This window comes from Rousettus aegyptiacus, unplaced genomic scaffold (genome assembly GCF_014176215.1).
Source record: "Rousettus aegyptiacus isolate mRouAeg1 unplaced genomic scaffold, mRouAeg1.p scaffold_m13_p_2, whole genome shotgun sequence".
Lineage (NCBI taxonomy): Eukaryota > Metazoa > Chordata > Mammalia > Chiroptera > Pteropodidae > Rousettus > Rousettus aegyptiacus.
In genome coordinates, this window is record NW_023416295.1 from 49,146,393 (window position 1) to 49,172,875 (window position 26,483).

The following is a 26,483-nucleotide window of genomic DNA, read 5'->3' on the forward strand; positions in this document are numbered from 1 at the left end:
TTTTTCACATGACTACTAAGTTGTTAGGACATACTTTAGTTATTTGAACTTAACTATTTAATAGAACTGTTGGGTATGTTCCCCGCCCCCCCCCTCCAAGGTTGCCACCACGTTAAAATTACTGAGCTGCAAAGGCACAATGAATAAAGTCTGGGAACCTCTGTCATATATAGTTTACTTTAAATTGTTTTAGTGAGTATATTATTTAGGGGTGAATACTAATTTTGGATAAAGTTATCTTCACATTATAAAACAGGAAACAAGTTTTTACAAAAACTGATTACAAAAAATGGTTAATTACTTAAATGTTTGATAACCAACTGAGTAAAAGATAACATAAAACACCAATCACATTACAAGTTTTTCTCCCGTAACATATACAATTTGTTTTACTTTCAACTGGGCTGGGCTTTCTACTAGAGTTAAAAGCACATCAAAAACAAAAAGGTTATGCACTTTTAAAACTAATCACAAAACAATTCAGTATAGAATGACAAAACACACTAAAAGCGGGAGAAACACAACTAATCTATTTATTCGATAAAAGAAACCTATAGCTAAAATTTGTAGCAAAGATGAAAACTGGAACCAAAACATTTGGGGTATTGAGAGGACTCAGAGGGAATAAAGGCATAAAAATTATGAATTAGCACTTAAAAAATAATACAGTATTAGATTAGGAAATGTGCACAAAAGAAACCTAGAAAGCAATGAAAATAGAAAAAAGCAAATTGATATTAAAAGTATTTTAATACACAATTTGCACAGTCCATATAATGAAGCACTCACATTATACATATTCTCCTGGCTAAATAAAGCATTTCAAAACACTCCAGAATTTGAAAGTTTAATAATATTCAACTGTTAATACATACAAACCACTGGTCAGAACGTTTTTACCTAAGCATATGTATATTGTATGACTAACTCTAAGTGGGTTCCCTAAATATGTCTAATTTAAATAAAAACAAAAAACCAAAGACCAGTTTTTGTTCACAAGTCAATTAACATTTATATGGCTTTACAACAGTGTCATATTAAAACTGGCAGGCGCAGGATATAATACAGTGTTCCCAATGCTGAGAAATTTGGAGGAATTAAAAAGCAAATAGTAACATTCCAACAGATAGTAATGCAAAGATGCACTGCAATCTGAAGCATTATGATTAATCATTTACACTAGAACTTATTCCCAAACCGTCTGGAAATGGTCACTGCCGGCTAAATTCTTAAAGAAGCTCAGTATTGTTAAACTCTGTTCAGTTTTTCCTAATACGAATTCTATATCCCCATGTGTAAAATAAAAGTATATTTTAGTTGATTTATCTTCACTAGTTAGCTTTCAATAAAAATAAAGGTTGAATAATACTTTTAAAAATACAAAACCAAACTGTTTATTATAGTATAGTTTATTTATTAATACAATGTTTAACTATAAAAGTTGATACAGTTTCAGAGTTTAAATTCTGTAAAATGCAGTTTGCAGAAAACAGTTCAACAGTTACTAGACTAATAAGAGAAGCAGCATTTTGAAACTAATTTTACAACTGTGACAACAGCTTTATTCCTAAATTTCATTAAAAAAATATACATCACAGTGACTTTGAGCTAGGAAAAGAAGTGCAGTAACTTCATTTATTTTTCCCTTCCACAAGGAAAGCAGCCACTTTTAACATCCCCACATACAAATACCCAATTCATTTATCAATCCTTCAATACTATAAATACACAAAAGGGAACAAAATAAAGAACATGTGCTTTTGGTAAGCATAGGAATTCGCTTTAAGAGAAAAAAAAAAGGTGAAACACTAATCAACTCCACTTCTCCCTCCTGTACCTAAAATAAAACCCCTCAACTCCCTTTTCCAAACGATGGAATTTATAAAATTTATGTAACTTTTCTTTTCCTTTAATATTTACCTCTTGTGTAACACCACAGGCCAGAGTTTGCATTTGCCTGAATTCCTAAAGGCAGTTGGGAAGCCCACTATGGGCAGGTGTCAGCCAATGCAGCACTTCCTGGAGTTTATTTTCATTAAGTTTTAGAAGTAGTCTTTGTAACAAAACACATCTTTTCACAATAAACGGGATGTAAACCTACAATCCTTGGAGACTTTATTCAACTATAAGTATATGAATACTAAACTGTATAATTATAATAAACATGACCAAAAGGAGACAGAAAAATACTCATTTTGGTTTCTTTATAACAATCAAATATATGGCATATATTTAAAGTACCTTTGGTGAAGGTACGGGGAACAAGTTCCTATAGAAATTCACTATAAAAGGTTCAAAGCTGATGAAAAATATTGCCACCCAGAGTGAGGCACAATGAACTACTTACTAAAAAATATACTAACTTGTTACATATACTAACTTGAAGACAAATGAAGAAATGCTAGTTAAAACACTACTTGAAATACTAGAAACGTAATGTGTTCCTGTCCATAATATTAAGAATTATTTACTTTTCAGTAAAAATTCTTGTACCACTGGGTACAAGAATCAAAGGTCATTCAGCAAAGCCAATATGAATCAGTATCACACTTGTGCAAAGATAGATTTATCAGTCAAATCCTTAGAAACTTCTGTGAGGACTTTGATTAAGGAACTTAGAAACTACAATGGTCCAGGTGTGAACTCTCTAACTATAATTTTAAAACGTTTAAAACCCAGCAAGTTCCCTACTGCCCATTAACATTAACCTCTGTACTGTGTCAATTTCTGTAGCAAATGGTTTACCCGGAAAAGTAATTCGTATGAAACAATAATCACGAAGAAATTTACCGGATATTACCCATTGAGCAATAAAGACAAACCAATTTAAATCTTTAAGAGGATACTAAGTCAAAGATACTCTGGGGTAAAACTGTAAGCTCAGACATAAACTATAAAATCGATTTGACAAGAAGGAATTAAATAGTTGACTTTTAAGAAATTGGAGCATATTCAAAATAATAAAGGTGGTACAACAATTAAAAATGAAATGGAAGGACTGTTTGAGCTGTGTGCTATTCAGATACAAAGGCAGACTTGAGGTACAGTTAATGTTTAATCATTTTCTAAGTGTACTTTATATTCTGAATATAAAATCTAGCTGATAGTCATCTCTCATCTCAACTCCTTCACAATTATCTGTTCTATTGTTCAAGAAGGCCTATGAATAATGCTTAGCATGGAGTTGCTTTTTTGATGACCAAAACAGACAACTACTTATAGAAATTACTAAAAATTTTCCCCTTATGGTTATTTATGGTTACAAGTAACCATAATTCTTAGTAGATGAAGCTCTGGAATCAGACAACATAGAAGTATTTTTACTTAGCATGGTATTTTTTTAAGTATAACTGTTTATTAGAAATCCTTTCTTAAATAGCACCTTTCTTGAAGCTCAACTAGTTTATATAATAGATTTTTAAAATGCAATTTACTGAATTTAAAACCATAATTTAAAATATATAACATTATACAGCTTGGGCATTCAAGACTCAATTATTCCTAAAGTGAGCTTGTGGTCAAAGTCTCTAAGGAATCAATTACCCTGAATCATCATAAATATCTATTACTCTTATGATTATGAAAAAAAATTTGGAAAGATCCCATTGTGGATATTTGTTTCAAGATATTTTAAACAATCTTATAATTATTACTCTATTCATTATGCAAATAGCTACCACAATGCTAAATGTATCATTACTGTATTAATCAATAATGAGAAATATTATGTTAAGCATTGCTTCACTCAGCATTGAATAGCTAGCTACTAGGTTTACCAAGAAGCTATCTTGGTAATACAGTTGACACTACATTGACAAATATTAAAGTACAAAACACTAGAAGTTACTATTAATTGGAATTCTGAAATTTCTTTTCAAATGAGGCAGGTTTTGTGTTTGCTGGATGTTCAATATTTTATTTAGAAGAGAAATTACAGAAGGCCACACATCACAAAAATAGCAATATACCACACATAAAATTCTAAATGGACTTTAGATATCTTTAGTGTTAAACTCCGTATGCTATCAAAGTTTGCAACTTTCTACTCTACTCTATATGGCAATGTTATACTTGCCAAGTTAAAATAATGTTAACAGTAATGGTATAAAGTCACCTGAATAGAAAGAAACCAGTCATAAACATGCTATAGCCTATTGTGATACATATATAGAAGAGATGCATTTTCTTGCCATTTAAAACTCACCTATGGGAGTTAGAGAAGTCAGAACAAGTAAAAAATAAAAAACAATCATGCAGAATTAACACTCAACTCTATATAAGTCAGTGGCCAAAAAAGAGAAACCTTGGAAGTTAATGTGTCAATACTAACAATTTTTAGATTCTGTCTAACTTAAAGAGTTGTACAAGTGATAGGTTTTACTGAAAACAGTATTTTTTTCCTTTTAGAGGTTAATAAACAATGTTCTCAAAAAGCAAAAGTTTCATCTCTTCAGACCAAAAGCAACACAGATTGAGAATTACAATCCGATCTTCCAAGCTATAGTTCTTGTCAGATGCTGTATAACAGCAAGTCAATCTCAATCAGTATATCAACTGAAAAAAAATACTCAACTACTTTATAGACAGTTAAGTAAAACAAAACTAGATAAGAAAAATATTAATATGAAACAAGCTATGGGTAAACTATAAAGAATAACATACAATATAAATTACTATATATATCTATTTTAAAGCACAAATTACTATAAAATCAAAAGTGATGATTTAAGATCTCAATTTATTAGGATCCTGCTTCCGTTTAATTAAAAGCTGCTGCTGCAAGCCTCTATTATAAATGCAATCAGAAAATCTTTATAAGACTTCTATCTAGTGGCTTCTAAAGTTACTTTAATCATGAGAAATACAAGCTTTTGTAACAATGTATTCCAACAATCAGTTACGCTTTTTTCTAACTGGCTGATCATACAAGTTAAGGTATAGAATAGCATGTTTGCTACTGGCTGATTGTTGCAACACAAAAAAGCATACATGAAATAGTTAAACACAGCACACCATATTACACCAAAGTGTTTTTCTCACTTCAAGTTTATTAAAACTTTAGCAGTACAAATTATCCAGGTTGCAGATTATCAAAAGATCAACTCATAAAGTCCACGTTAAAAAAAAAAGACAAACATAAAACAACTCAACAACAATGAAAAGAGGAAAACAACATAAAGGAGATTCAGCAAGTCTCTAAACTTAAATTTTGAGACAGAATGGAAATAAGTTTTTACAACTCACTCATCCACTTTTGTCTTCATCTGTTCCAGGGCTTGATTCATGATCAAATTTTTTGTTTTTATCATGTACATGGTCATTTTCTTGACCCTTTGATTTTTGGTTTTCTTTTTCTACTGAGGATCTGGTCTTATCCTCCTTATTTTTCAATGTAGAGAACTTTAATTCATTGTCCTGACTACTTTGTTTTATTTTTGAGAAGGGACTTTGATCTCTATCAGCCTTTTTTTCCTTGTTATTATTTGAGCTATTATGATCATGACTTTTAGAGTGCATTCTCTTCTCACCCTCAGAATTTTCTTTTCTGTGTGAACTCTTACTTTCTTGGTTTCTATATTTTTCTTTGTTTCTGCTCTCACTTTCTTCTCTCTCTGAGCTCCGTGAGTCTCTCCTCCTTCTCCTTCTATCTTTACTTCTCGATCTTCCTGGTGTCGCTCTTCTCTCTCGGCTCCGTGACCTTCCTCTTCTCCTGTACTCTTGTTCTCTATATCTATGGTACTCCTTGCTTCGGCTGCGATCATGGTCATGGCTTCTGGATCGCACTCTTCTGCTCCTGTCCCTACTTCTGCTTCGTTCCCTTGTTCTACTATTGTAACTGTGCTTGCCTTTAGTTATATCACGTTCTCTACTCCTAGACTGTGCACGTCTATCCTTTTCCTTACTTTTGTTATGATTATGCTCATTACTTTTTGATTCCAACTGTTTAGACTTCTCTTTGCTTTTGCTCCTTTCCTGATCTTTTCCTTTAGAATCAGACTTTTCTTTTTCTTTAACATTCTCATGATCCCTTTCTTTACTCCTTGACCTCATTCTTTTTTCTTCATGTCTATTATGCTTTGTATCTCTTTCCTTACTCTTTGATTTCTCTTTGCTTTTACTCCTACTTTTAGATTTGGCCCTTTTCTTCACCTTGTTTTTATTATATTTATCATCTTTTTCTGAATTTCTTCTGACGTCTCTCTCTTTGCTGCTAGACTTATGGTCTTTTACTTTCTTTTCCTTTTCACTCTTTCTGTTTGGGCTTTCAGACACATGCCTGTGATCAGTTATTTTTTTCTCTTTTACTCTAACTGGGCTTCTTTGATTTTCTTTTATTTCATTTAACTCACTCCTAAAAAATGAAAAAAAAAATTTTTTTTGAAATTTTATTAGGAGAAGACTGGTGTCCATTATTGGCTAAGATATTCTATTTTCCTTAAGATATTCAGAAACAATTGAAATGGCTATAAATAATGTATAATGATAAAACAATTATCACTACATTTGAAATAATATAGTTAAATCTTACTTATCCCCTTTGATCCATCTTTCACCACTTGATACCCTCATTCTTTGAGCTCTCTGCATCTCTTGCCTCCAATGTGGAGGAGTCTCACTACGCCTGAAACGATCCCTTGATCTGGATCTAGATGGAGTTCGATAACGCTGAAATAAAAAAAGAAGAAAATTAACATATAAAAATATAAAAACGTTACAACAATATCAAAAGTGTATATACTTCTAGGTTCAAATAAAATGTCTGATAGTTCTATGCTCTCCAATTAAAATGTCCCAATTTTCAGGTAAGAAATCAATAAGGTAGAAAGACTTTAAATAGCCATACTGTAAGTTCCAAATAAGAAGCATTTATATTTGAAACTAATATTATATGTCAATTATAATTGAAAAATATAAAAATACTAAAAAAAAAAAAAAAAAAAAAAAAGAAGCATTAACCCACAAACTCTAGTTATCCATTTCTTCTCTATGGAACTGTCTTATTTAAGTAATGCTAAAGCAGAGTAGGTACAGGAACTCTTATAAGTTGCCAAGTTCCAACTTGGAAGTATGTTTCCTTAAAGTTTCAAAGCAAATGTTTTCATATTATGAGAGAAAGTGAGTAAACGTTCATTTATTTATATTCATTTATTCAACCAATATTTACTCAGCCCTTAGGATGGCCAACCCTCTATCATATACTGAGGAAACATTAATGAGCTAAGACATGTCTGATTTTGCTCTCTTGGAACTTAATTTCTACAAGGCTAAGAGAACACACAGACAGACATATAATTAGCTATTAAGCATATATTCAGCTACAATCAGAATGAATGTAAAAGAAAAAGTAAAAGGTGCTCAGAGAATATTTAATAGAAATCTGACCTAGCACAGGGAAAGAGTGTGAAAGTTAAATATTGAAAGCTGTAAACTAAAGAATATGTATGAAGAGTTACCTAGGCAAGGGTAAGGAAAAAGACGTAAAAGGGGGTAAGAGTTGGGGGAGAAAGAACATGTGAGGCATAAAAATATGTTTGAAGGTTCCGAAACAGGAAGAAATAGCATGTGTTAGAGATGATGATAAGATAGATCAATATGGTAAAGACAAAAATTGCAAGGGGAAGTAGTACTAGATAATAATGATGAGGTAAGCAAGGATGAGATTTTGACATCTCGTATGCCAATTTTTTATTTATTCTAAGGGCAATAACAAAGGAGTGACATAATTAGGTTTTCATTTTCAAAGTGACCATTCTGGATACTGTTTAGAGAAAAAATTAGATTAGTGCTTCTCAAAGTGTGATCTAGTGATCCCAAGACTCAGGGGATCTGTGGAGTAAAAACTATTTTTATAATGTCACATAATTTGCCCTTTTCACTTTTGTTCTTTCATTATTGTACAGTGGAGTTTTTCAGAGACAACAGGTTTTGATGTCTTTGCTTTCATAGCTAATGGAATATGTGCTTATGTAGTCTTATTGTTTTAAATATAAAAGAGTAAATATTGATGGATATCATCCACATCAGCAAAAGCCCCTTTGGCTCCTCAATAATTTAAGAATGTAAAGAGGTCCCCAAGACAAAACGTTTGAGAACTGCCATAAAAACAGGTAGGAAGCTACAGTTCTGAGAACGCACAATTAATTTAATTAAGATGGTAGGAATGGAGCTTGAGAGAAGCAAAAGTATTCCAGAGTATTTAGGGGTTGAACTGATAGAATTTGGTGATGAATAAGATAGAGAAGGTTGGAAGAAAGGAGAAAAAAAAATTCTTGGCTTTCAGGTTTAAGTAACTGCACAGGTGATGGCATCTGTCACTGAGACCAGGAATCTAAATAAAAATCAGGACTGAAGAGTGCTATGCTCAATACTGTATATGCTGAGTTTGAAGTGCCCATTAGACAACTAAAAGGCTATCAAATAAGTCTTTGGTGACAGAACGGCAGATGGAATTACAGCATACAGTAGCCACTAAAGTCATGGGAGTCACAAGACTGCCTAAGAAGCATATGCAGAATGAGAAGAGTTAGATCTTTGAAGTACAACAATATTTAAAGGGGAGGTGTAAGAGCATAAACTGGCTCTTCCAGTAAGTTGCCTGAGGTGACCTCTGAAAATGGTTCCCTATTCACTTAACCTAGAAAACCCCACAAAATCATGCAGATCAAGAGAATCAAACCATCGTGTTCACTTTAAAAACACTCGTGAAACTGCTCAGGCCATCAAGGGTATACATATTCGAAAAGCCAAGTATCTGAAAGATGTCACTTTATAGAAGCAATGTGTGCCATTCCGTCATTACAATGGTAGAGTTGGTAGGCGTGGCAAGGCCAAACATTGGGGCTAGATGCAGGGTCCGTGGTCCAAAGAGAGTGCTAAATTTTTTTTGTACATGCTTAAATATGCAGAGTATGCTGAACTTAAAGAGTTTAGATGCAGATTCTCTGGTCATTGAGTACATCCAGGTGAACCAAGCTCCCAAGACACGGCACAGAACTTAACAGAGCTTGTGGGCAGATTAACCTTATGTGAGTTCTCCCTGCCATACTGAGATGATCCTTACTGAAAAAGAGCAGATGGTTCCTAAACCAGAAGAGAATGTTGCACAGAAGAAAAAGGTATCCTAGAAGAAACTAAAGAGACAAAAACTTAAATTTACTCCTAGGCCATAAGTTCTTTAAGCATCAAATAAGTGCTTAAAAAAAAAAAGTATAAATTGGCATTGGAAATTCAAGATAGACTAGCCAGAAATTGATGGAAACAAAGTGGAAAGAGTGTTATAAGGAGGGAGATCAAGTAAGACAAAAACTGAATGAATCCATTGGATTTTGTAACAAGGAGCTGATCACATGGCAAACTCTGTATTCAGCAGAATGGTAGAAGACAAACTGAAAGGGAGTGAGGAATGTGTAGGAAGTAAAGAAATAATATTCTAAGTATAGCCAAGTTTCTAAAAATTTTGGAAACACTGTAAATATTTAAATTCTGATGGCGAGAATCTAGCAAAGAGAACGGATGAAATAAAAAAAATACAGTTAATTTTTAACAAAAGTAGAGATATAATGGTCAGGAAGTAATAAGGGGGGCACAAGAAAAGATCTTGATTTCATTTTACACCACATACATGTAAAATCCACTAACAGCCCATCGATTTTCAGTTTGTTATTTCTAACACAAAGAAGTTACTATAAAAGAGTATATATAATTCAATATCCCTAACTATTTTAAATTTTAGTTATTTATACATAAAATAATATTTAAGAAATATTATACAATTATTTAATATAAATGTAACACTATTAAGATTTATGGGAAAAGAATCACCTACCCTTGGTCCTCTTCCTTTAATTTTCCTGCCAGACCTAGTAACTAAAAGTCGCCTCTGGTATGAAGTAGGCTGGGAGTTAAGTGGATTACTAGAAACGAGCAAAGAGAAAATGAAAACACATTATTTTACAAAAATAAATCTAGAGAACATAGTTTTACTGATTCAATTAATTTAAAATCTTAGATAATGAGTAATTTTCAACCAGGAATGTTATCAATTCCTAGTAGGTATTTGAAAAGTATAAGAGCATTTTTTTCCCTCCAACTGTCAATGTATAGAGGGTGCTCTTGGTACCAAGTGCCCTTGGTACCAGAATGCTAAAATCTTCTAATACATGAAGATGAAGAACTATTCTGCCCCCAAATTCCAGTTGTGTGCTATGGAAGAAACATTGTTACATAATCTTTACTAAGATAAAGTTAACTTGATCATACTAAGAAAAATTAACATAGAAGGGCTTGGAGTAGGCTATATGTTGTGGGAGAACAATGTTAAAACTATCTTATTCCAAAGTAACTTATTATCCTATGAGCAGTTGTTAATTGGTAATAAAACCATAGAGAACTGTAATTAATATGAATTAAGTAGAAATTAACTGGTCTAAATTAGCAAAACATTTATATTACGGTTTAGATCAAAAAGTAAAACTATTTTCCAACAATGAGCTAATATTAGCACTAATCTCTATGTAAGTTATATTTGAAAAGTTCATTTTAAAGTAGTTAAAATATTTTCTCTTTGATATTTCCCTAGAAACATCCTTTCCTAATACTTGAGGAAAAATAAACTAAATCCAATCCATCAATTACCCTGTTTCAAATATCTAAGACTCATTTTTATATTTTTACTGTATTGTGAAAAGAAAGTATACGGGGATTGCTCAGAATTACTTTTATGTTATAACAATATACTTCTGATCATAAATGAGAAAGAATTCAATCTTCTATACAGAAAATTTCTGAAACTATTTGAATATGATATCAGTTTTCATTACAATATCATAAATCACACATGGAAAACAGCATTTTTCCCTCTGAGAAATTGAAAAATAAAGGTTTTTACTTGTTTAAAAGTTTAATGTATACAAATAGCACAGTAAAACATTTATCTTGTTCCAAATAGAATTGGTTTAAAATACCACTCAATATTTCTTTTGGCATTTGCAGTGTTTAGTTTTTAAAAAAGTAATTTTTACTCAAAATCTGTTTAAATCAAGTCAATTTATCTTTTTAGCAAAAAAGAGTGTTACTAACATTATTCTATAAAAAAAAATACACTCTTGGGAGAAGGTCAACAATTAAATCTTGTCAAAAGTAAGTAAAAACATTTTTTTTCCCTTCCTTAAAAAAAATTATTTATTTTTATTTTATTATGGTGACATTAGTTAATGAAATCCAATAAGTTTCAGGTATATGATTCAACAGTAAGTCATATATATAGTATATATTGTGTATTCACCGCCCATAGTTAGATTTCTTTCTGTCACCACATTTTTGACCTCTTGTACCCTATCTATCCCCACAACATTTTTTTTTTTTTTTTAAGAAAGGTTCATGTAAAGAGGGTAGGGCATTCCACAAGATATGCACATTCACATACCATTCTCTCTCTCTGTCTCTTTCTCTGTTTTTCCTTTCTTTTTCATCAGCTTTAGGAGGACTTTTTCTCATTAGAAACCTATTTTCAGGTATAGGAGGGATCTCTTCTGGACGGACAGTAGACTGGGGTTGTGCTTCAAGATTTTCAGCCTCACTTTCACTGGATGCACTTAATAGAAACACAAAACAAGTTTCATCTGGTTATTATGTGTCTAACCCAATTTTCAATAGTTGGTATTTCTTTCCTTTGGAAGATGTCACAATATATACACTATCCTGTACCCCTCAAAGATATAACTACATGAGGAAAATGTTCTTTTATCCTTCTGTCAAGTCAACCACTGACCGAAAACTCAAAGCAACTGTTTTATAGTCTCGAAAAAATTTCCCAATAAAATGGATCAAAATATGAATTTCCATAGGCAATGCACTCTGATAAATTTAAAATATTTTAAAATGTAGGTAAAGAAATTAGTTGCTTTAGAGGCAATAGGCATATGAAGACAAGTTTTAGCGCAAATACAGATTATTTCAGACAAAATGGAAAACAATAACTAAGCTGATATCTGTTTTCTACCCTTATACCCTTATCAGAGCAGAGAAAAAAAAAGTAAAACAATTGTTAGTTTTCTGTAATCCTCACAATCTCTTATTTTTCCCATAAATACAAACCTATAAAACCAAAAGCATCATTTCATTGAGTTCTGGCAAAATAAAATGAATGGTTTTGTTGAACATGAAAATAAATAAGCTTTCAGTCAAGATGGCGGAACAGGTAAAAACTGCTTGTCCACTCATACTAGCATATCAAATTTACAACTAACTATACAGAAAATCATCATTGAGAACGGCCTGAAGTCTAGCTGAAGAGAAGGCCTATAACTAAGGATATACAGAAGAAGCCACATGGAGACTGGTTGGAGAGGTGGAGACATGGAAGGGCTGGTCTCATACCCACATGTGGCAGTTAAAAATCAAGAGAGGCACCTCAGCTGAAGAGGTTCCCCCTAAGGAGAAAGTGATCCCAGCCCCACAATGTGCTCCCCAGCCCATGATTCCAAGGCTGGGAAGAGAATTTCCCACAACTTCTGGTTCTGAAAACCAGCAGAGACTGTGGCTAAGACGGATGGCTGCTGAAGTCCCAGATGCTCCTCTTAAAGGGCCTGCACACGGACTTGTTGATAGACTCACTTGCTCTGAGCTTCAATAGTGGAAAGGCAGCTCAAAAGGCACCAGGGACATATGAGGAAGAACTAAATTGCCTGGCTTTGGGGCAAGGGTTAGTACAGACACAGGTGAATACCATATCTGAGTTTCCATCAACATGGCCAACATTGTTTGCCCAGCTATGGTGATTCCCTGAAACCTTGCCCCAACCTATTTCAGGCCAACCCAAGACATTTCCAGAGGCTTTTTCATACAAACAGCCTGTTTTAGCTTATGCTTCGATGTTCCTGAAATCTCTCAAAGGTTCACAAACCCCAAGTAAGCAACACCAGGCCTCAGTGTACCTTGTAACTCTTGCTAAGCAGCCCCAAGCCTGTCACTAGCAGCAGTCAACCTAAGGAACCTCTAAGCGCAGCCTAAGTGGCAACCATGTACAGATCATTTTTTAGCTTATATCAAGTGACTCTGGGCAGGGCACAGGCAGTGGCTGACTGTGGTCTGCACCAGAGTCCCTCCCCAGAGGCCCCAGAACAAACATGCCCACTGGCCAGGTTCAGATCACACAAGAACACAACCTGAACACTTCCACAAACAGCACATCCAAAAGGCAGACTCGGGAGGCACCATAGCCCTACTAGAGCAAATCCTGCTCCGTAGGGTCAGCTCCTGCACAACAGTTTCTCCACTGTAGTCACGGCCAATCCTAACAATCAATCAGCCTATGGGTCAATCCCTCCCAATGGCTGCCAACAGCAATCAAGGCTCAACTATAATAGAAGGGCACATACAACCCATACAAAAGACACACCTGTAGCACCCAGGTCAGGTGAATGGGGAGACTGAGCCACTGGGCCCCACAGGACACTTAACTACATAAGGCCACTCTACCAAGACCAGCAGATGCCACAGCTCTACCTAATACATAGAAACAAATATAGGGAGGCAGCCAAAATGAGGAGACAAATAAACAGTTCTGAAATGAAAGATTAAAACAAATCTCCAGAAAAAGAACTAAACAGAATAGAGACAAGCAATCAATCTACTAAATGCACAGTTCAAACAATGGTAATAGGGATGCTCGACGATCTCAGTTAGAACTTTAAGAAAGAGGCAAGAAACATAAAAATAGAGATAGAAAATGTAAAAAAGAACCAGCCAGAAATGAAGAATGCAATAACTACAATAAAGAATAAAGAAAATCAACAGTAGATCAGATGAAACAGAATTGAATAAATGATTTGGAAGATAAGATAGCAGAAAACAGCTACATGAAAAAAGAATCCAAAAAAAAGAGGACAATATAAGGGGCCTCTGGGATAGTATCAAGTATACCAACACTTGCATCGCAGGAATATCAGAAGAGAGCAAGGAACTGAAAACCTATTTTAAGAAATAATGACAGAAAACTTCCCTAACTTGGTGAAGGAAATAAAACATAAAAGCCCAGGTAGTACAGAGGGTCACAAACAAGATGAACCCAAAGAGGCCCAAACCAAGACACAACGTAATTAAAATGCCAAAGGTTAAATACAAGGGATCTTAAAAGCAGCAAGAGAAAAGCAGGTAGTTTCTTAGGGAGTTTCCATAAGACTGTCAACTGATTCCTCAACATAAACTTTGCAGGACAGAAGGGACTGGTATGAAATATTTAAAGTGATGAAAAGCAAAGACCCACAGCCAAAATTACTTTCCCCAGCATAGCTATCATTTAGAATCAAAGGGCACATAAAGAGCTTCCCACACTAGAAAAAGCTAAAGGAGTTTATCACTACCAAACCAGCATAGAAGAAATGTTAAAGAAACTTCCTTAAGAAGAAAAAAATAAGTAAAAAATATAAATAATAAATGGCAATAATTACACATTTATCAACAATTAATTTAAATGTAAATGGATTAAATGTTCTAATTAAAAAACATAAGGAGGCTGAAAGGATAAGAAAACAAGGCCTCTACATTTGCTGCCTATAAGAGACTCACTTCAGATTTAAAGACACTATTGGTTCAAATAAAAAATGGAAAAAGATTATTTCATGAAAATGGAAACAAAAATGCTGGGGTAACAATACTTATACCAGACAAAAGAGACTTTAAAACAGACCATAACAAGAGACAAAGAAGGCCCTAGCAATTTCACTTCTGGATATGTATCTGAAGAAACTCAAAACACTAATTCAAAAGGAATTATGAATTCATGTGTTCACTGCAGCACTATTTACGATAGCCAAGTTACAGAAGCAACCTAAATGTCCATCAATATATGAATGACTAAAGAAGTGGTGTATATATACAAAGGAATATTACTTAGCCATAAAAAGAAGTGAAATCTTGCTATCTGCAACAACATAAATGGACCTAGAGGGTATTATGGTAAGGGAAATAAACCAGAGGAAGACAATTACCATATGATTTCACCTACATGTGGAATCTAAAAAATAAAACAAACAAAACAGAATCAAACTCATAGATACATAAAATATTTTGATGGTTGCCAGACTGGGAAGGTGGAAGTGAAAAAAGGAAGGGATTAATTAGTAAAAATTGGTAGTGCAAAATAGTCATGGGGATGTAAAGTACAACACAGAGAATACAGTCAATAATATTATGATAACTACATATATTGTGTCAGATGGGTACTAGATTTATTGCCATGATCACTTTGTAAGTTTATAAATGTCTACTTACTGTTGCATACCTGAAACTAATATTAGATTGTATGTTAACTGTAACTGAAAAATAAATTATTGAAAAATAAAAGAAAAAGAAAATGGAAATGAATATACCCTTAATCTATAGACTATATAATGTCAAGATGGTCTTATACTTTATGGTGTAAAATATTTCTATTTTAATGTTTGCATATAATTGACCCCAAATTCCAATGGGTTTATTTATAAACAGAAGAGAACTAGAATATAAATCCAGTATTGAAAAAGTAAAATTAAGACCTTTTCTTGCTTTTCTTTCGCTTCTTCTTTTCTTTCTTGTGTTTTCGGGAATTTTTCCTATGTTTCTTTTTTCTTTTTTTTGATTTCTCTTCAGAAGCACTTTCAGAATCAGAAGAATCAGAAGAGGACTGAGAATCACTTGAGCTATCTGAGTCACTGGATGATGATGAGGAGGAGGATGATGATTTATGCCTTTTCTTTTCTTCTTTCTTAGCTTTAATAAAAAGCAAAAAGGTTTTTGGTCAACATTTTTTAGGCAAACTTTTTAAGTGGAAAGTCATACTTTCTTTCTAAGTCCAATATTTAACACTTAGCTCATCCAGCTATTTGAGTTGAGGGGTACAAGAAAAGAGTCAAGAGTCAAAATTAGGGGGGAAAAAAAAAGTCAGGATTAGAATCCAGATACCAAGATTTATGGGTCAGAGTTGAATCTAGGAAACCAAAAAATTTTGGAAATGTAATAAGTAAGTCTAAAATAATAAACTAAATTAACTTTAGAAAAACATCTGAATAACAGTTTTTTAAAAAGTACAAAAGTAACATTTAAGAGTTCTAGATTCTATCTTTTTGTTTTCTACTTTTTCTCGTATTATCAAGACTGGACGTAGAACTGGAGGAGAGAAATGACACAAAAAAATACTTGGCACAAATGTGGAAAGAAACATGATTCCATTGGCATGGGCTTATGTTTCAATGCCTGAGCGGGGGTAATGATTAAGAAATGGGTTTAACTGGAGAGAATACTTGCAACAGAGGGCAGTTACTTGTCAGTGATTAATAACTGTATTTTTGGGTCTCTAAAAAAAAAGCTTCAAATCGAAATTTTATTTTTGGTTAAGGAAGTAATAATTTTAAAGGGGCCACAAAACTCAGATGCACTAAGGTCTAGGCAACAAAAGCCAATAAGTGAATTAATCAGACATAACACAATAGGAATCAGGGAAAGATAAGACAAAATAGACAGAGATTGACCCAACTAATATTTTAGACTCCGTCAGTTCATAATTATATTGGAAAATATATAAAGCATTTACCCTGCTTTTCCTATCTGAATTTTCCTATCTATAAAGTAGATGAAAGGAAGATGCTCTTTATCAAAAGTATTACAGGAATAAATGAGAAAAGAATCAGAGTTAGAATACCATTATTTTGCAACCCCTAATGAGGCACTGACCACCAATGCCTGCTGAACAGCAGAGACAACTTGTCCTATAGGCCTTGTGCTTCTTTCAACAGGAATTAAAACAAAATCAAAACAGCACTGGATCAATATTTTAGAACTACAAAGTTAGATGAAATAGAAGCACAGAAGGAACACATTACAATAACATAAAGACGTAATCAGTAAAACCCAGTGCGTGCAATAATGGGAAACACTATAGGACAAAAAACCTAGGCTGCTCAACAAATAAATCTCATAGAAAGAGACGGTGACAGGCAGCAGACAGAAGAGTTGCTACGACCACTGCCATCGCCACAACTATCACCACTGCAGCCACAGTCACTGCATCCACTTTTATCTTTGTGTGAGATTGGAGCCTGCACGCTGGATTTGTCACTGCGATGGGGAGCAGAGCTCCGGAGGTTTATACCATAGGACAGAAAAACCAGAATTGAATAAAAAGGAGTGTGCTATGAAACAGAATAGGATATCATTTTACTATAAATCTGGGAGGAATGATGTCAGAAACATGGCTGATTGAGAAATGTCCCCAGATCCTTCCTCCTGAAATAATGTGAACATCTAAAACTTGACAAAAAACACCCAATCTGCACACAAACACTTCTGAGCGAGTGATGTGGACTTAAGAGGTACCAGAGGTCAGAGCAGCGGGAGCCCCTGGAATCCAGAGGTAGATTGGGAAGAACAAAGAAGCTGCCTTTCCCTGCAGGAGGAGGAGGAGGGGAGAAATTGCTACTGGTCCCCTGAACAGCGCTGCCTAAGGACTCTGTGAGCTCCATGTAGCAGAGCCCAGGGATAAAGGCAGAAAGCAAAGCGGGACTAATAACAGAAGTAACAGCTGGATCTTACCAGCTGAAGCTGCAAATCATGAAGCTGAGCTACAACAACTCCTCATACACCAATCCAGAGGGCACATCCCAGGGGAATTTGAATAAATGCTACCAAAACTGTTGCTAACACTGAGAATGTGGATAGTGATCGTCATTGAATATTTAGTAGAAAAAAAAAATAGGAATTATTAAGTCTCAAAGCAGAGTTCCAAGAAGCTTAGACATCACCTACTGGAAGCCAAAAGAAAAGCATCTTAGCAACAGGCTCAAGAGAGACCTTTAACAAATCTTTCTGGGGGAAAAAAAGTGTAGAATATACTGCCCAGATGGAGAAATAGTCAATTAAACACCATGAACAATCAAGGTGACAAGGCAGCTCAGAAAGAAAGAGAAAAATTTCTAGAAAATAAACTTAAAGACATAGAAATATTCAACTTAAATGACAGAGAAGTAAGGATTGGAATTCTGAAAAAAACTCGATTAGATCCAAAATAACTCCTGTCAACAATTCCAGGACTTGAGAAAAAAACCACATCAGCAAAATTATTTTTTGGCTAGGATACTGAAACCCTAAAAATGAAACAAAGAGAACTTCTGGAGATGAAGAATGAAATAGCAAGCTTAGGAAATAGAGTCGACCAAATGAAAGTAAAGAGAAGTGATAAGAACTAGCTGATACCATTAGGAAAGGAAACATAAGAATAATGGGTATTCTAGAAAGAGAAGAAAAAGAGCATGAATCAGACAGCATTTTCAGACAAAGACCTAACAAGAATTTCCCGAATCTAAGGAATGAGCTGGAATTTGAAATTGAAGAAGCTAACAGAACACCCAATTATCTCAACCCAAAAAAGCCTTTTCCAAGACACATTATATTCAAATTATCAAAAATTAATAACAAAGAGAATTCTCAGGGCAGCCAGGGAAAAGAAGACACTAACCCATTAAAGAAAACCCAGTAGGTTATCTTTGGATTTTTCAGCACAAGCCTTACAAACAAGAAAGGAGTGGACTCAAATATTCAAACTATTAAATGAAAGGAACTACCAGCCAAGAATAATGTATCCAACTAAGCTCTCCTTTAGATATGAAGGAGAATAAAGACCTTTCCAGACATACAAAAATTGAGGAAATTCTCCACTATAAGGCCTGCACTACAGGAAATTCTGAAAGAGGTCAGCTTACCTAAAACAAAATGACAAAATCTGAGCAAAATTAAATGAAATTGAAAACAACAACGACAGAAAAATAAATGCAGCAAAGAGATGGTTCTTTGAAGAAGGTTAATAAAATTGATAAACTCCTCGCTAGACTCACTAACGAAAAAAGAGAAATGACACAAATAAACAAAATCAGGGATGAAAGAGGGGAAATTACGACTGACATCGCAGAAATACAAAGGATCATACAAGACTAATATGAAAAAGTATGTAACACCAAAGTTAATAACATAGAAGAAATGGACAAGTTCTTAGAAAGATATAATCTTCCTAGACTGAATCAAGAACTGGAATATCTAAATAGACTAATCAGTCATATGGAAATCAAAACAATCATCAAAAAGCTACCAAAAGTAAAAGTCCAGGACCACATGGCTTCACCAATGAATTCTACCAAACATTTAAAGATTTAATATCTATTCTCCTCAAACTCTTCTGAAAAATTGAACAGGAGGCAATACTGCCTGCCTAACTTATTTTATGAGGCCAATATTACTCTGATACCAAAACACACAATAAAGAAAACTATAGACCAGTATCTCTCATAAACACAACACAAAAACCTAAATAAGATACTAGCGAACTGAATACAGTAACATATTAAAAAGATTACACACCGTGATCAAGTGGGCTTCATGCCAGGGGCACAAGGATGGTACAACATATACAAGTTGATTAATTTTAAACACCACATAAACAAATTAAAAAATAAGAATATGATATCAATGGATGCAGAAAACGCCTTTGTGAAAATACAGCATCCATTTATGATCAAAACTCTTAACAAAACTGGTACAGAAGGAAAATACCTTAACATAATAAAGGCCGTATGTAACAAACCCTCAGCTAACATTATACTTAATGGTGAAAAACTAAAAGCCTTTCCTCTAAGATAAGGAACAACTCAAGGCTGTCCACTATTGCCACAGCAGGCAAGAAAAAGATATAAAAGGCATCAAATTGCAAACGAAGAAGCCAAACTGTCACTATTTATGGACCACATGATTTTCTATACAGAAAACCCTAAAAACTCAACAAGAACTCTACTAGAAATAATATGGTAAAAAAAAATTCACTGTTCAAAAATTCATAGTGTTCCTATACTCTAATAATGAAGTGTCAGAAAAAGAAGTGGGAAAAATAACTCCTTTTGCAATTGCAACAAAAAGAATAAAATATCTAGAAATAAACCTAATGAAACATGTGAAGGATCTATATAATGAAAACTATAAGACCTTAATAAAAGAAATTGAAGAAGATACAAAGAAATTTCCATGTTTTTAGATTGGAAGAATCAACATAGTTAAGATGACCTTATTACATACAGATTTAATACAATCCTCATCAAAATCCCATCAGCACTCTTGAAAGAATTAGAACAAAAAATCATCAGATTTGTATGGAAACACAGAAGACCCCGAATCACCAAAGCCATCCTAAGAAAAAAGAACAAGGCTGAAAGTTATCACTCTGCCCAACTTCAAATTATATTACAAAGTGACAATAATCAAAATGGCTCAGTATTGGCAGAAAAACAGACATATAGACCAGTGGAATGGAACTGAGACACCAGAAATAAACCCATGTTTATATGGGCAAATAATTTTCAGTAAAAGAACCAAAAACATACAGTGGAGAAAGGAAAACCTCTATATAAATGGTGCTCAGAAAACTGGAAAGCCCCCTGCAAAAGAATGAAACTAGACTGCTGTCTATCACCTCACACCAAAATTTACACAAAATGGATTAAGGACTTAAATATAAGACCTGAAATAAAATGCATAGAAGAAAACATAGGAACTAAACTCATGGACCTTTAACTTATAGAGGACTTTATGAATTGACCTCAAAGGCAAGGAAAGCAAAAGCAAAAATAAATGAATGGGACTATATCAAAGTAAAAAGCCTCTGCACAACAAAAGAAACCTTCGACATGGTAAAGAAACAAAGATGCAAATGAGAAAAATATGCCTCTAATAAGGCCTAATATCCAAAATATACAAAGAACTCATACAACTCAGTAACAAAAAACCAAATGACCCAATCAAAAAATGGGCAGAGGACCTGAACAGACACTTCTCCCTATAGGACATACAAATGGCCAACAAATATATCAGGACAAGTAATAACAAGTGTTGCAGAGGCGTGGAGAAAAAGGAAACACCCTACGCTGCTGGTGGGACTGCAAATTGGTACAGCCACTATAGAAAACAGTATGGGTGTTTCTCAAAAAAACTAAGAATTGATCTACCATATGATCCAGCAATTCCTCTGCTGGGTATTTACCCCAAAGACTTGAAAACACATATCTAAAAAGATATATGCACACCGATGTTCAAAGAAGCATTATTCATGGTGACCAGGACATGGAAGCAACCGAAGTGTCCTACAATAGATGACTGGATAAAGAAATTGTGGTACATATATATGATGAAGTATTACTCAGTCATAAGATGAAATACTGTCATTTGCAACAACATGGATGGACTTTGTGATAATCATGCTTACATAAGCCAGAGAGAAAAAGTTGAAAACCACCTATCACTTATACGTGGAATATAAACCTAAAAGTAACAAACAAACACGAGACTCATGGACGTGGACAATAGACTAGTGGTTATCAGAGAGTAGATGAGACAGGGGGGAGGTAGATGGGGTAAAAGGGATAAAATATGTGGTGACAGAAAGAGATCTATGGGTGGTGAACATACAATGCAACATATATACGATGTACTGCTGAATTGTACACTTGAAACTTATTGAATTTTGTTAACCAATATCACCATAAAAAAAAAAGGAGATGATGGTGAATAGAATCTACTGAAAACAAAACAAAACAAAACAAAAAGTTTTAAAATCAACCCTAATGTTTGACCTTTATTTGGATTAAAATTCAAACACCAAAAAATATTCATGAAACAATTAGAAATTTGAATGCTTTCAAAACTTCTGATATTTAAAAATATGTGAGTACATATCATGACATTTTTTAAAGAGTCATCTTTTAGAGATAAATACTGAAATGTTAATTAATGTTGCCTAGAATTTGCTTCAAAATAACAGGAAATGGAGAATTGGCCAGGATAGATAAAACAACACTGGCTATGAATTAATTGTTGAAGTTGGATAATGAATGCGGGTGTTTTGCTATACTATTTCAATCACTTCTGTATACTGTTAATATTTTCTGTAACAGAAAAATTGAAGGAAGAGGATAAAGAAAATATATCTTTGGACTGCTGGGGAGCTGTTTACAGATCTTAACTGAAAGATTTAACAGTTGGTTTGTAACCTTTCCCTTAGCCTCAGTAACACTTAAGTATTTGGCACTTGGCTAAATCATTCTTGAGACTCTTAACTCAGAATTTATAGGAGTGTACTAAATCCAAGATAAATAAGAATATGGCTGAAGTTACCATACACTTGGTAAAGTACTTATAGCTCACTGTTAATATTGCTTTTCTAGTATGGGTGACATGCTACTGCACTGGAGAATGAGCACAAGGTAAAAAAGCTGAAGGGACCCCCGAGATTATAACAGCTTCACTGAAGTAGTCTTTCCTCACCTAGCTGTGCTCCTTAGCATGAACATACTAAGTGTGAGATGCCTGGACATACGCAAGTTCTGTCTGGAATATATGAGGTTTCTACTATGCTGTTGCTGTACAAGTCATGTACAGCTGTTTTCTCTCCTGTATCCTTTTTTAAAGGTGAACACATTTACTTCCAAGTGAGGCCTATCTTGTCCTATGAGATTAGTTGTTAAATCGAACCTAAAACCACTGTTGCTGGTGACGCAGAGTGGGTATGCAAACATGTATAATCTGAAAAATTCACTTATATATCCTAAAAAACAGAGGAATATGGTGGTGGTGGTGTGGAATCAAACTCAAAGAAATTGAAAGAAGAAAATAAGTTCATAATGAACAAGAGTAACTCTAAATAAAAATATTCAAGACCACATAACATGCAAGCAAAATGAAAATATTCCACATAAGCACAAAACAGAGCTGTTAAAATTACTTGACAAAATATAGTAATGCTTTACTCAGTGATTAACAAAGCTTTATTCACCAGTTCCAACTTTCACCTTTATTTTGCAGTGGGATTCTTTCCTTTGAGCAATATATATTGTAGTTTGTTTCTTTAAAAAGTGAGCCTACTCTCTCCCCACCAAATGTATTAAACATATTTCAAATGACTATTATTTAATTCACATATCACTGTTCAAGAAAACTTTTGAGTGAAGTAAGAGATCATAACAATATAGAAGGCTAGAGATTTACAACTATTTTTATGGTAATATAATTCGCTTGAGTATCAGATGATATCAACTATAAAAGGGAAAGAAACTGTGTTTTAGGAAAGATGCCTTAGAAGAGAGCTTAGAAATCTATATGTCCATATTATTTTACATGCAAGTTATATTTATGTGCCCTTTTCCTATGAGTCTGTTCAGGAAAAAAGCGAATACGATTAAGAAAGAAATGGTAGTTAAAGAATAAAAGAGTAAAAAAGCAAAAAATAGAGATGACGATATCAATATTAAATTACATTCTAGTAATAGAATGTAGTTTCAGTTATAAATCTGTGTTAACCTAAATTTAAAAATAGAATTTAGGCACACTGTGAATCTGACTGAAATTTTATTCTTCTCATATAAACAACTATGTTTAACTGATCATTTGATATAAACTCAACAAGATGCCAAGATATGGAGAGAGAGAATTGTAAAGTATACGAGAAAGTGCCCCAGGGAACTTTATATGACATGCACTCTGCCCTCAGATTGCCTATACAATCTATCTGGAAAATAAGACCAACAAGTTTGAATTAATTAGCAAATGACACTGGAAAATATACACTTAATAAATTTTCTAGAAACTCTGACTATAACTGTACATGGATTTAGAAGTAAGTATGGTCAATAAGGACAAATGTAAATTAGAATGACTTTGTAGAAGTACAGTGAGTTCTGCTGTTATACAACGAATCACTGTGCCATGAAAACTGCACAATAAAAACCACATGGCTGATGGGAAAAAATGGGGTTAGAGGCACAAAACTCAAAAACTTCATCACATTAAAAAAAATAGGAAACTAATAAAAATAAAAATAGCAGCAGAGTTTGATATATGTTAAATGGTTAAGGAATATATAAATATGACAATACTACTTTGAAAAGGACCTGAAGTTTGCTTGTGGAAGTGAATGTTAGAAAGGTGCAGCTTGTGAATTACTGTAAAGTAGTAGGAGGGTTATCTGAAATCAGATGGGAAGTTTTAGTAGCAGATTGTGCTTAAATGTGGCTCCTAACACAGGCAGATGTTTGAGGTGTGTGTGCATGTGTGATTTTTGTGAATTTCTATGAAACGCTTCAGTTGATGAAAGTGAAATTGGTGTTATGTTCAAATTGTTTTCTAACATATTAATCAAATGGAACAAATGTGTTTTTTCAAAACGAGTCATACAGAAGAATTGACTATTTTAAGATTAGAAATAAGGGCAGAAAAAAGTAGTGGGAACTAATATCTGTAGAGTACTTACAAAGTGCTAAGAAGCACTGAATAAAGTCCTTTAGAGGCTCAATTTAAGAATATGTAGATTCTAGATTTTAAAAGGGCAGATTTTTACATAAAGTGAAAAGCTTCAAAAAAGTAACAGAGCAATTCTGAACAAGATGAAATAGTCATTTCTTCCTAACTCGCTAAGTATAAGTAGAAACCACAGACATAAAAAACAAACCAACAAACAAACAAACATAAGATGACTCTGAAAGGTAGAAGGAAAACAGAATGGCCAGAGATTTCTGGCAGATGACACGTCACAACAGAATATCATTGCAAGGGCTCTGCGATGATAGTTCAATAAAAACTGAATTATCACTGAAACCAGTCTATAAAAGTAGCTCAGGATCCACATGCTAAATCTAAATAAGATGAATTACTGCTAAAATAGACTAAAAAACAGAAACCAGAGTCTTAAAACATACTACCCCAAATGTCCAGGATATAATAACAAAGACTATCAAATAATACCAACACTCGGAGGCATCTAATGTTGAAACTGACAAGAATTTTAAAGAAGCCATCTTAAAAATGCTTCAACATGTAATTGCCAATAGTTTTTAATCAAATGAAAAAAGTGAAAAATCTCAGGAAAAAAGAGGTTATAAAGTACCAAATAGGAATTTTAGAAATGAAACATACACTAACTGAAATAAAAACCTTTTAATACGCTCAATAACTAAGTGGAGAAGACAAAGGAAAGTGTCAGTGACCCAGAAGACAGAAGTTACCCAATCCGAACATCCAATAAACAAAAAAAAAATAAGCAGAGCCTGAGAGAACTGTGGAACAATAAACAAAAGATCTAACATTTGTCTTACCAGAATCCCAGAAGGAAAATAAGTTTGAAACTGCGGGGGGGGGGGGGGTGCAGAAAATTTTCCACAACAGGTCTGACAGACAGACCTACAGATTCAAGAAGCTAAGCAAACCTCAGGATAAACTCAAGTAATCCATACAAAGACACACCAAAATCTAATTTCTAAAAGCTAAAGAAAAAAAAAATACTGAAAGCCACTTGAGAGGAAGAGTAAATTACCTACAGGGGGACAATAATTTGAAAGGTGAGACTTCTTCGCCTTTGAAACCAAAGAGGGAAGAAGTGGCATAACACATTTTTATGTGCTGAAAGAATGATCGACCCAGAATTCTATTTTCGGTGAAAATACCTATCAAACAAACGCAAACTAAGATATCTTCAAAAAAGTAGGACAATCTGTTGCCAGCAGACCCTTAAAAAAAAAATGGCTAAAAAAGTTTTCCAAACAGAAAGGAAAAAATAGAGGTTTGGAATTTCAGAAAGGAAGAACAGAATGGGTAAAAATAGAAGGGAAGGGAATTAACGATGATCTAAAAATATAAATGGGTCTTTAATAAATGCTAACATTAAACAGCTTAGAAAATGCTAATTAAAACTAGCTTTTTTTAAAAAAAAACTATTAAACTGGCAAAGATTATTAAAGAGTTTGATAACATGTGGCTCTACAAAAAAGGTATAGATAAATTTATTTTTTATACTCTGCAATATCTACCAAAATTACAAATAATAATTTGTAATAATCTGTTAATTTTATTTCTAGGAATTTATCTTACATGATCAATATTCACATACATGTAGAATGTTATATGAAATGGGAACTGGTGGGCAGAGATGGGAAGACTTTTCACTGACTGTCCTTTTAAATTTTGAACCAAATGAATTTATTACATTTAAAAATTGAAGAAAATTTAAAATTTCAAATATGACGATTACTGTTTTCATCCTTTCCTTCAAAAAACCCTATCTCTTGCCTAATCACTTACATAAAACCTATTTCAAAGTGTTTTTTACAAGCATATAAGTATCTTTCAAGATAAAATGAAACAGTACTAAAAGCAAAACCATAATGCAAGCTAAGAATCAAAATGGATGAAAAGGAACTGCAAAGAATAATGTCCACCTCTTGGGCCATTTCGGTTAGTTTATATAGTTTGTTTATCACTATGTAGAATATCCTAAATCTGTTCCCTGCAGTGGATGTGGTACAGCCCTACTAACTACATATCGACTGTACTAACAACAAACTCCAGAACCCCAGGACATTTTACATGTAAAAACTGAAGGTAAGAAAATGCTGCCTTACTAGTTTTTTATTTGAGATCCAAAG

General features: G+C 33.6%; 1 protein-coding gene across 6 annotated transcripts in view; it reads right to left on the reverse strand.

Moving 5' to 3' along the window:
* Positions 1–5,017: 5,017 nt before the first annotated feature.
* The window catches only part of PPIG (peptidylprolyl isomerase G), a 43,780-nt gene continuing 22,314 nt past the window's right edge, over positions 5,018–26,483 (reverse strand). For all 6 annotated transcript variants that reach the window (XM_036236593.1, XM_016165390.2, XM_016165394.2 and 3 more), the window contains 5 exons: positions 15,537–15,750; positions 11,426–11,593; positions 9,827–9,914; positions 6,530–6,666; positions 5,018–6,352 (listed from right to left, as the gene is read on the reverse strand). In XM_036236593.1, coding sequence (XP_036092486.1) covers positions 5,245–6,352; positions 6,530–6,666; positions 9,827–9,914; positions 11,426–11,593; positions 15,537–15,750 — 1,715 coding nt within the window. In that variant the 3' untranslated portion in view covers positions 5,018–5,244. The remainder of the gene's footprint in view (positions 6,353–6,529; positions 6,667–9,826; positions 9,915–11,425; positions 11,594–15,536; positions 15,751–26,483) is intronic.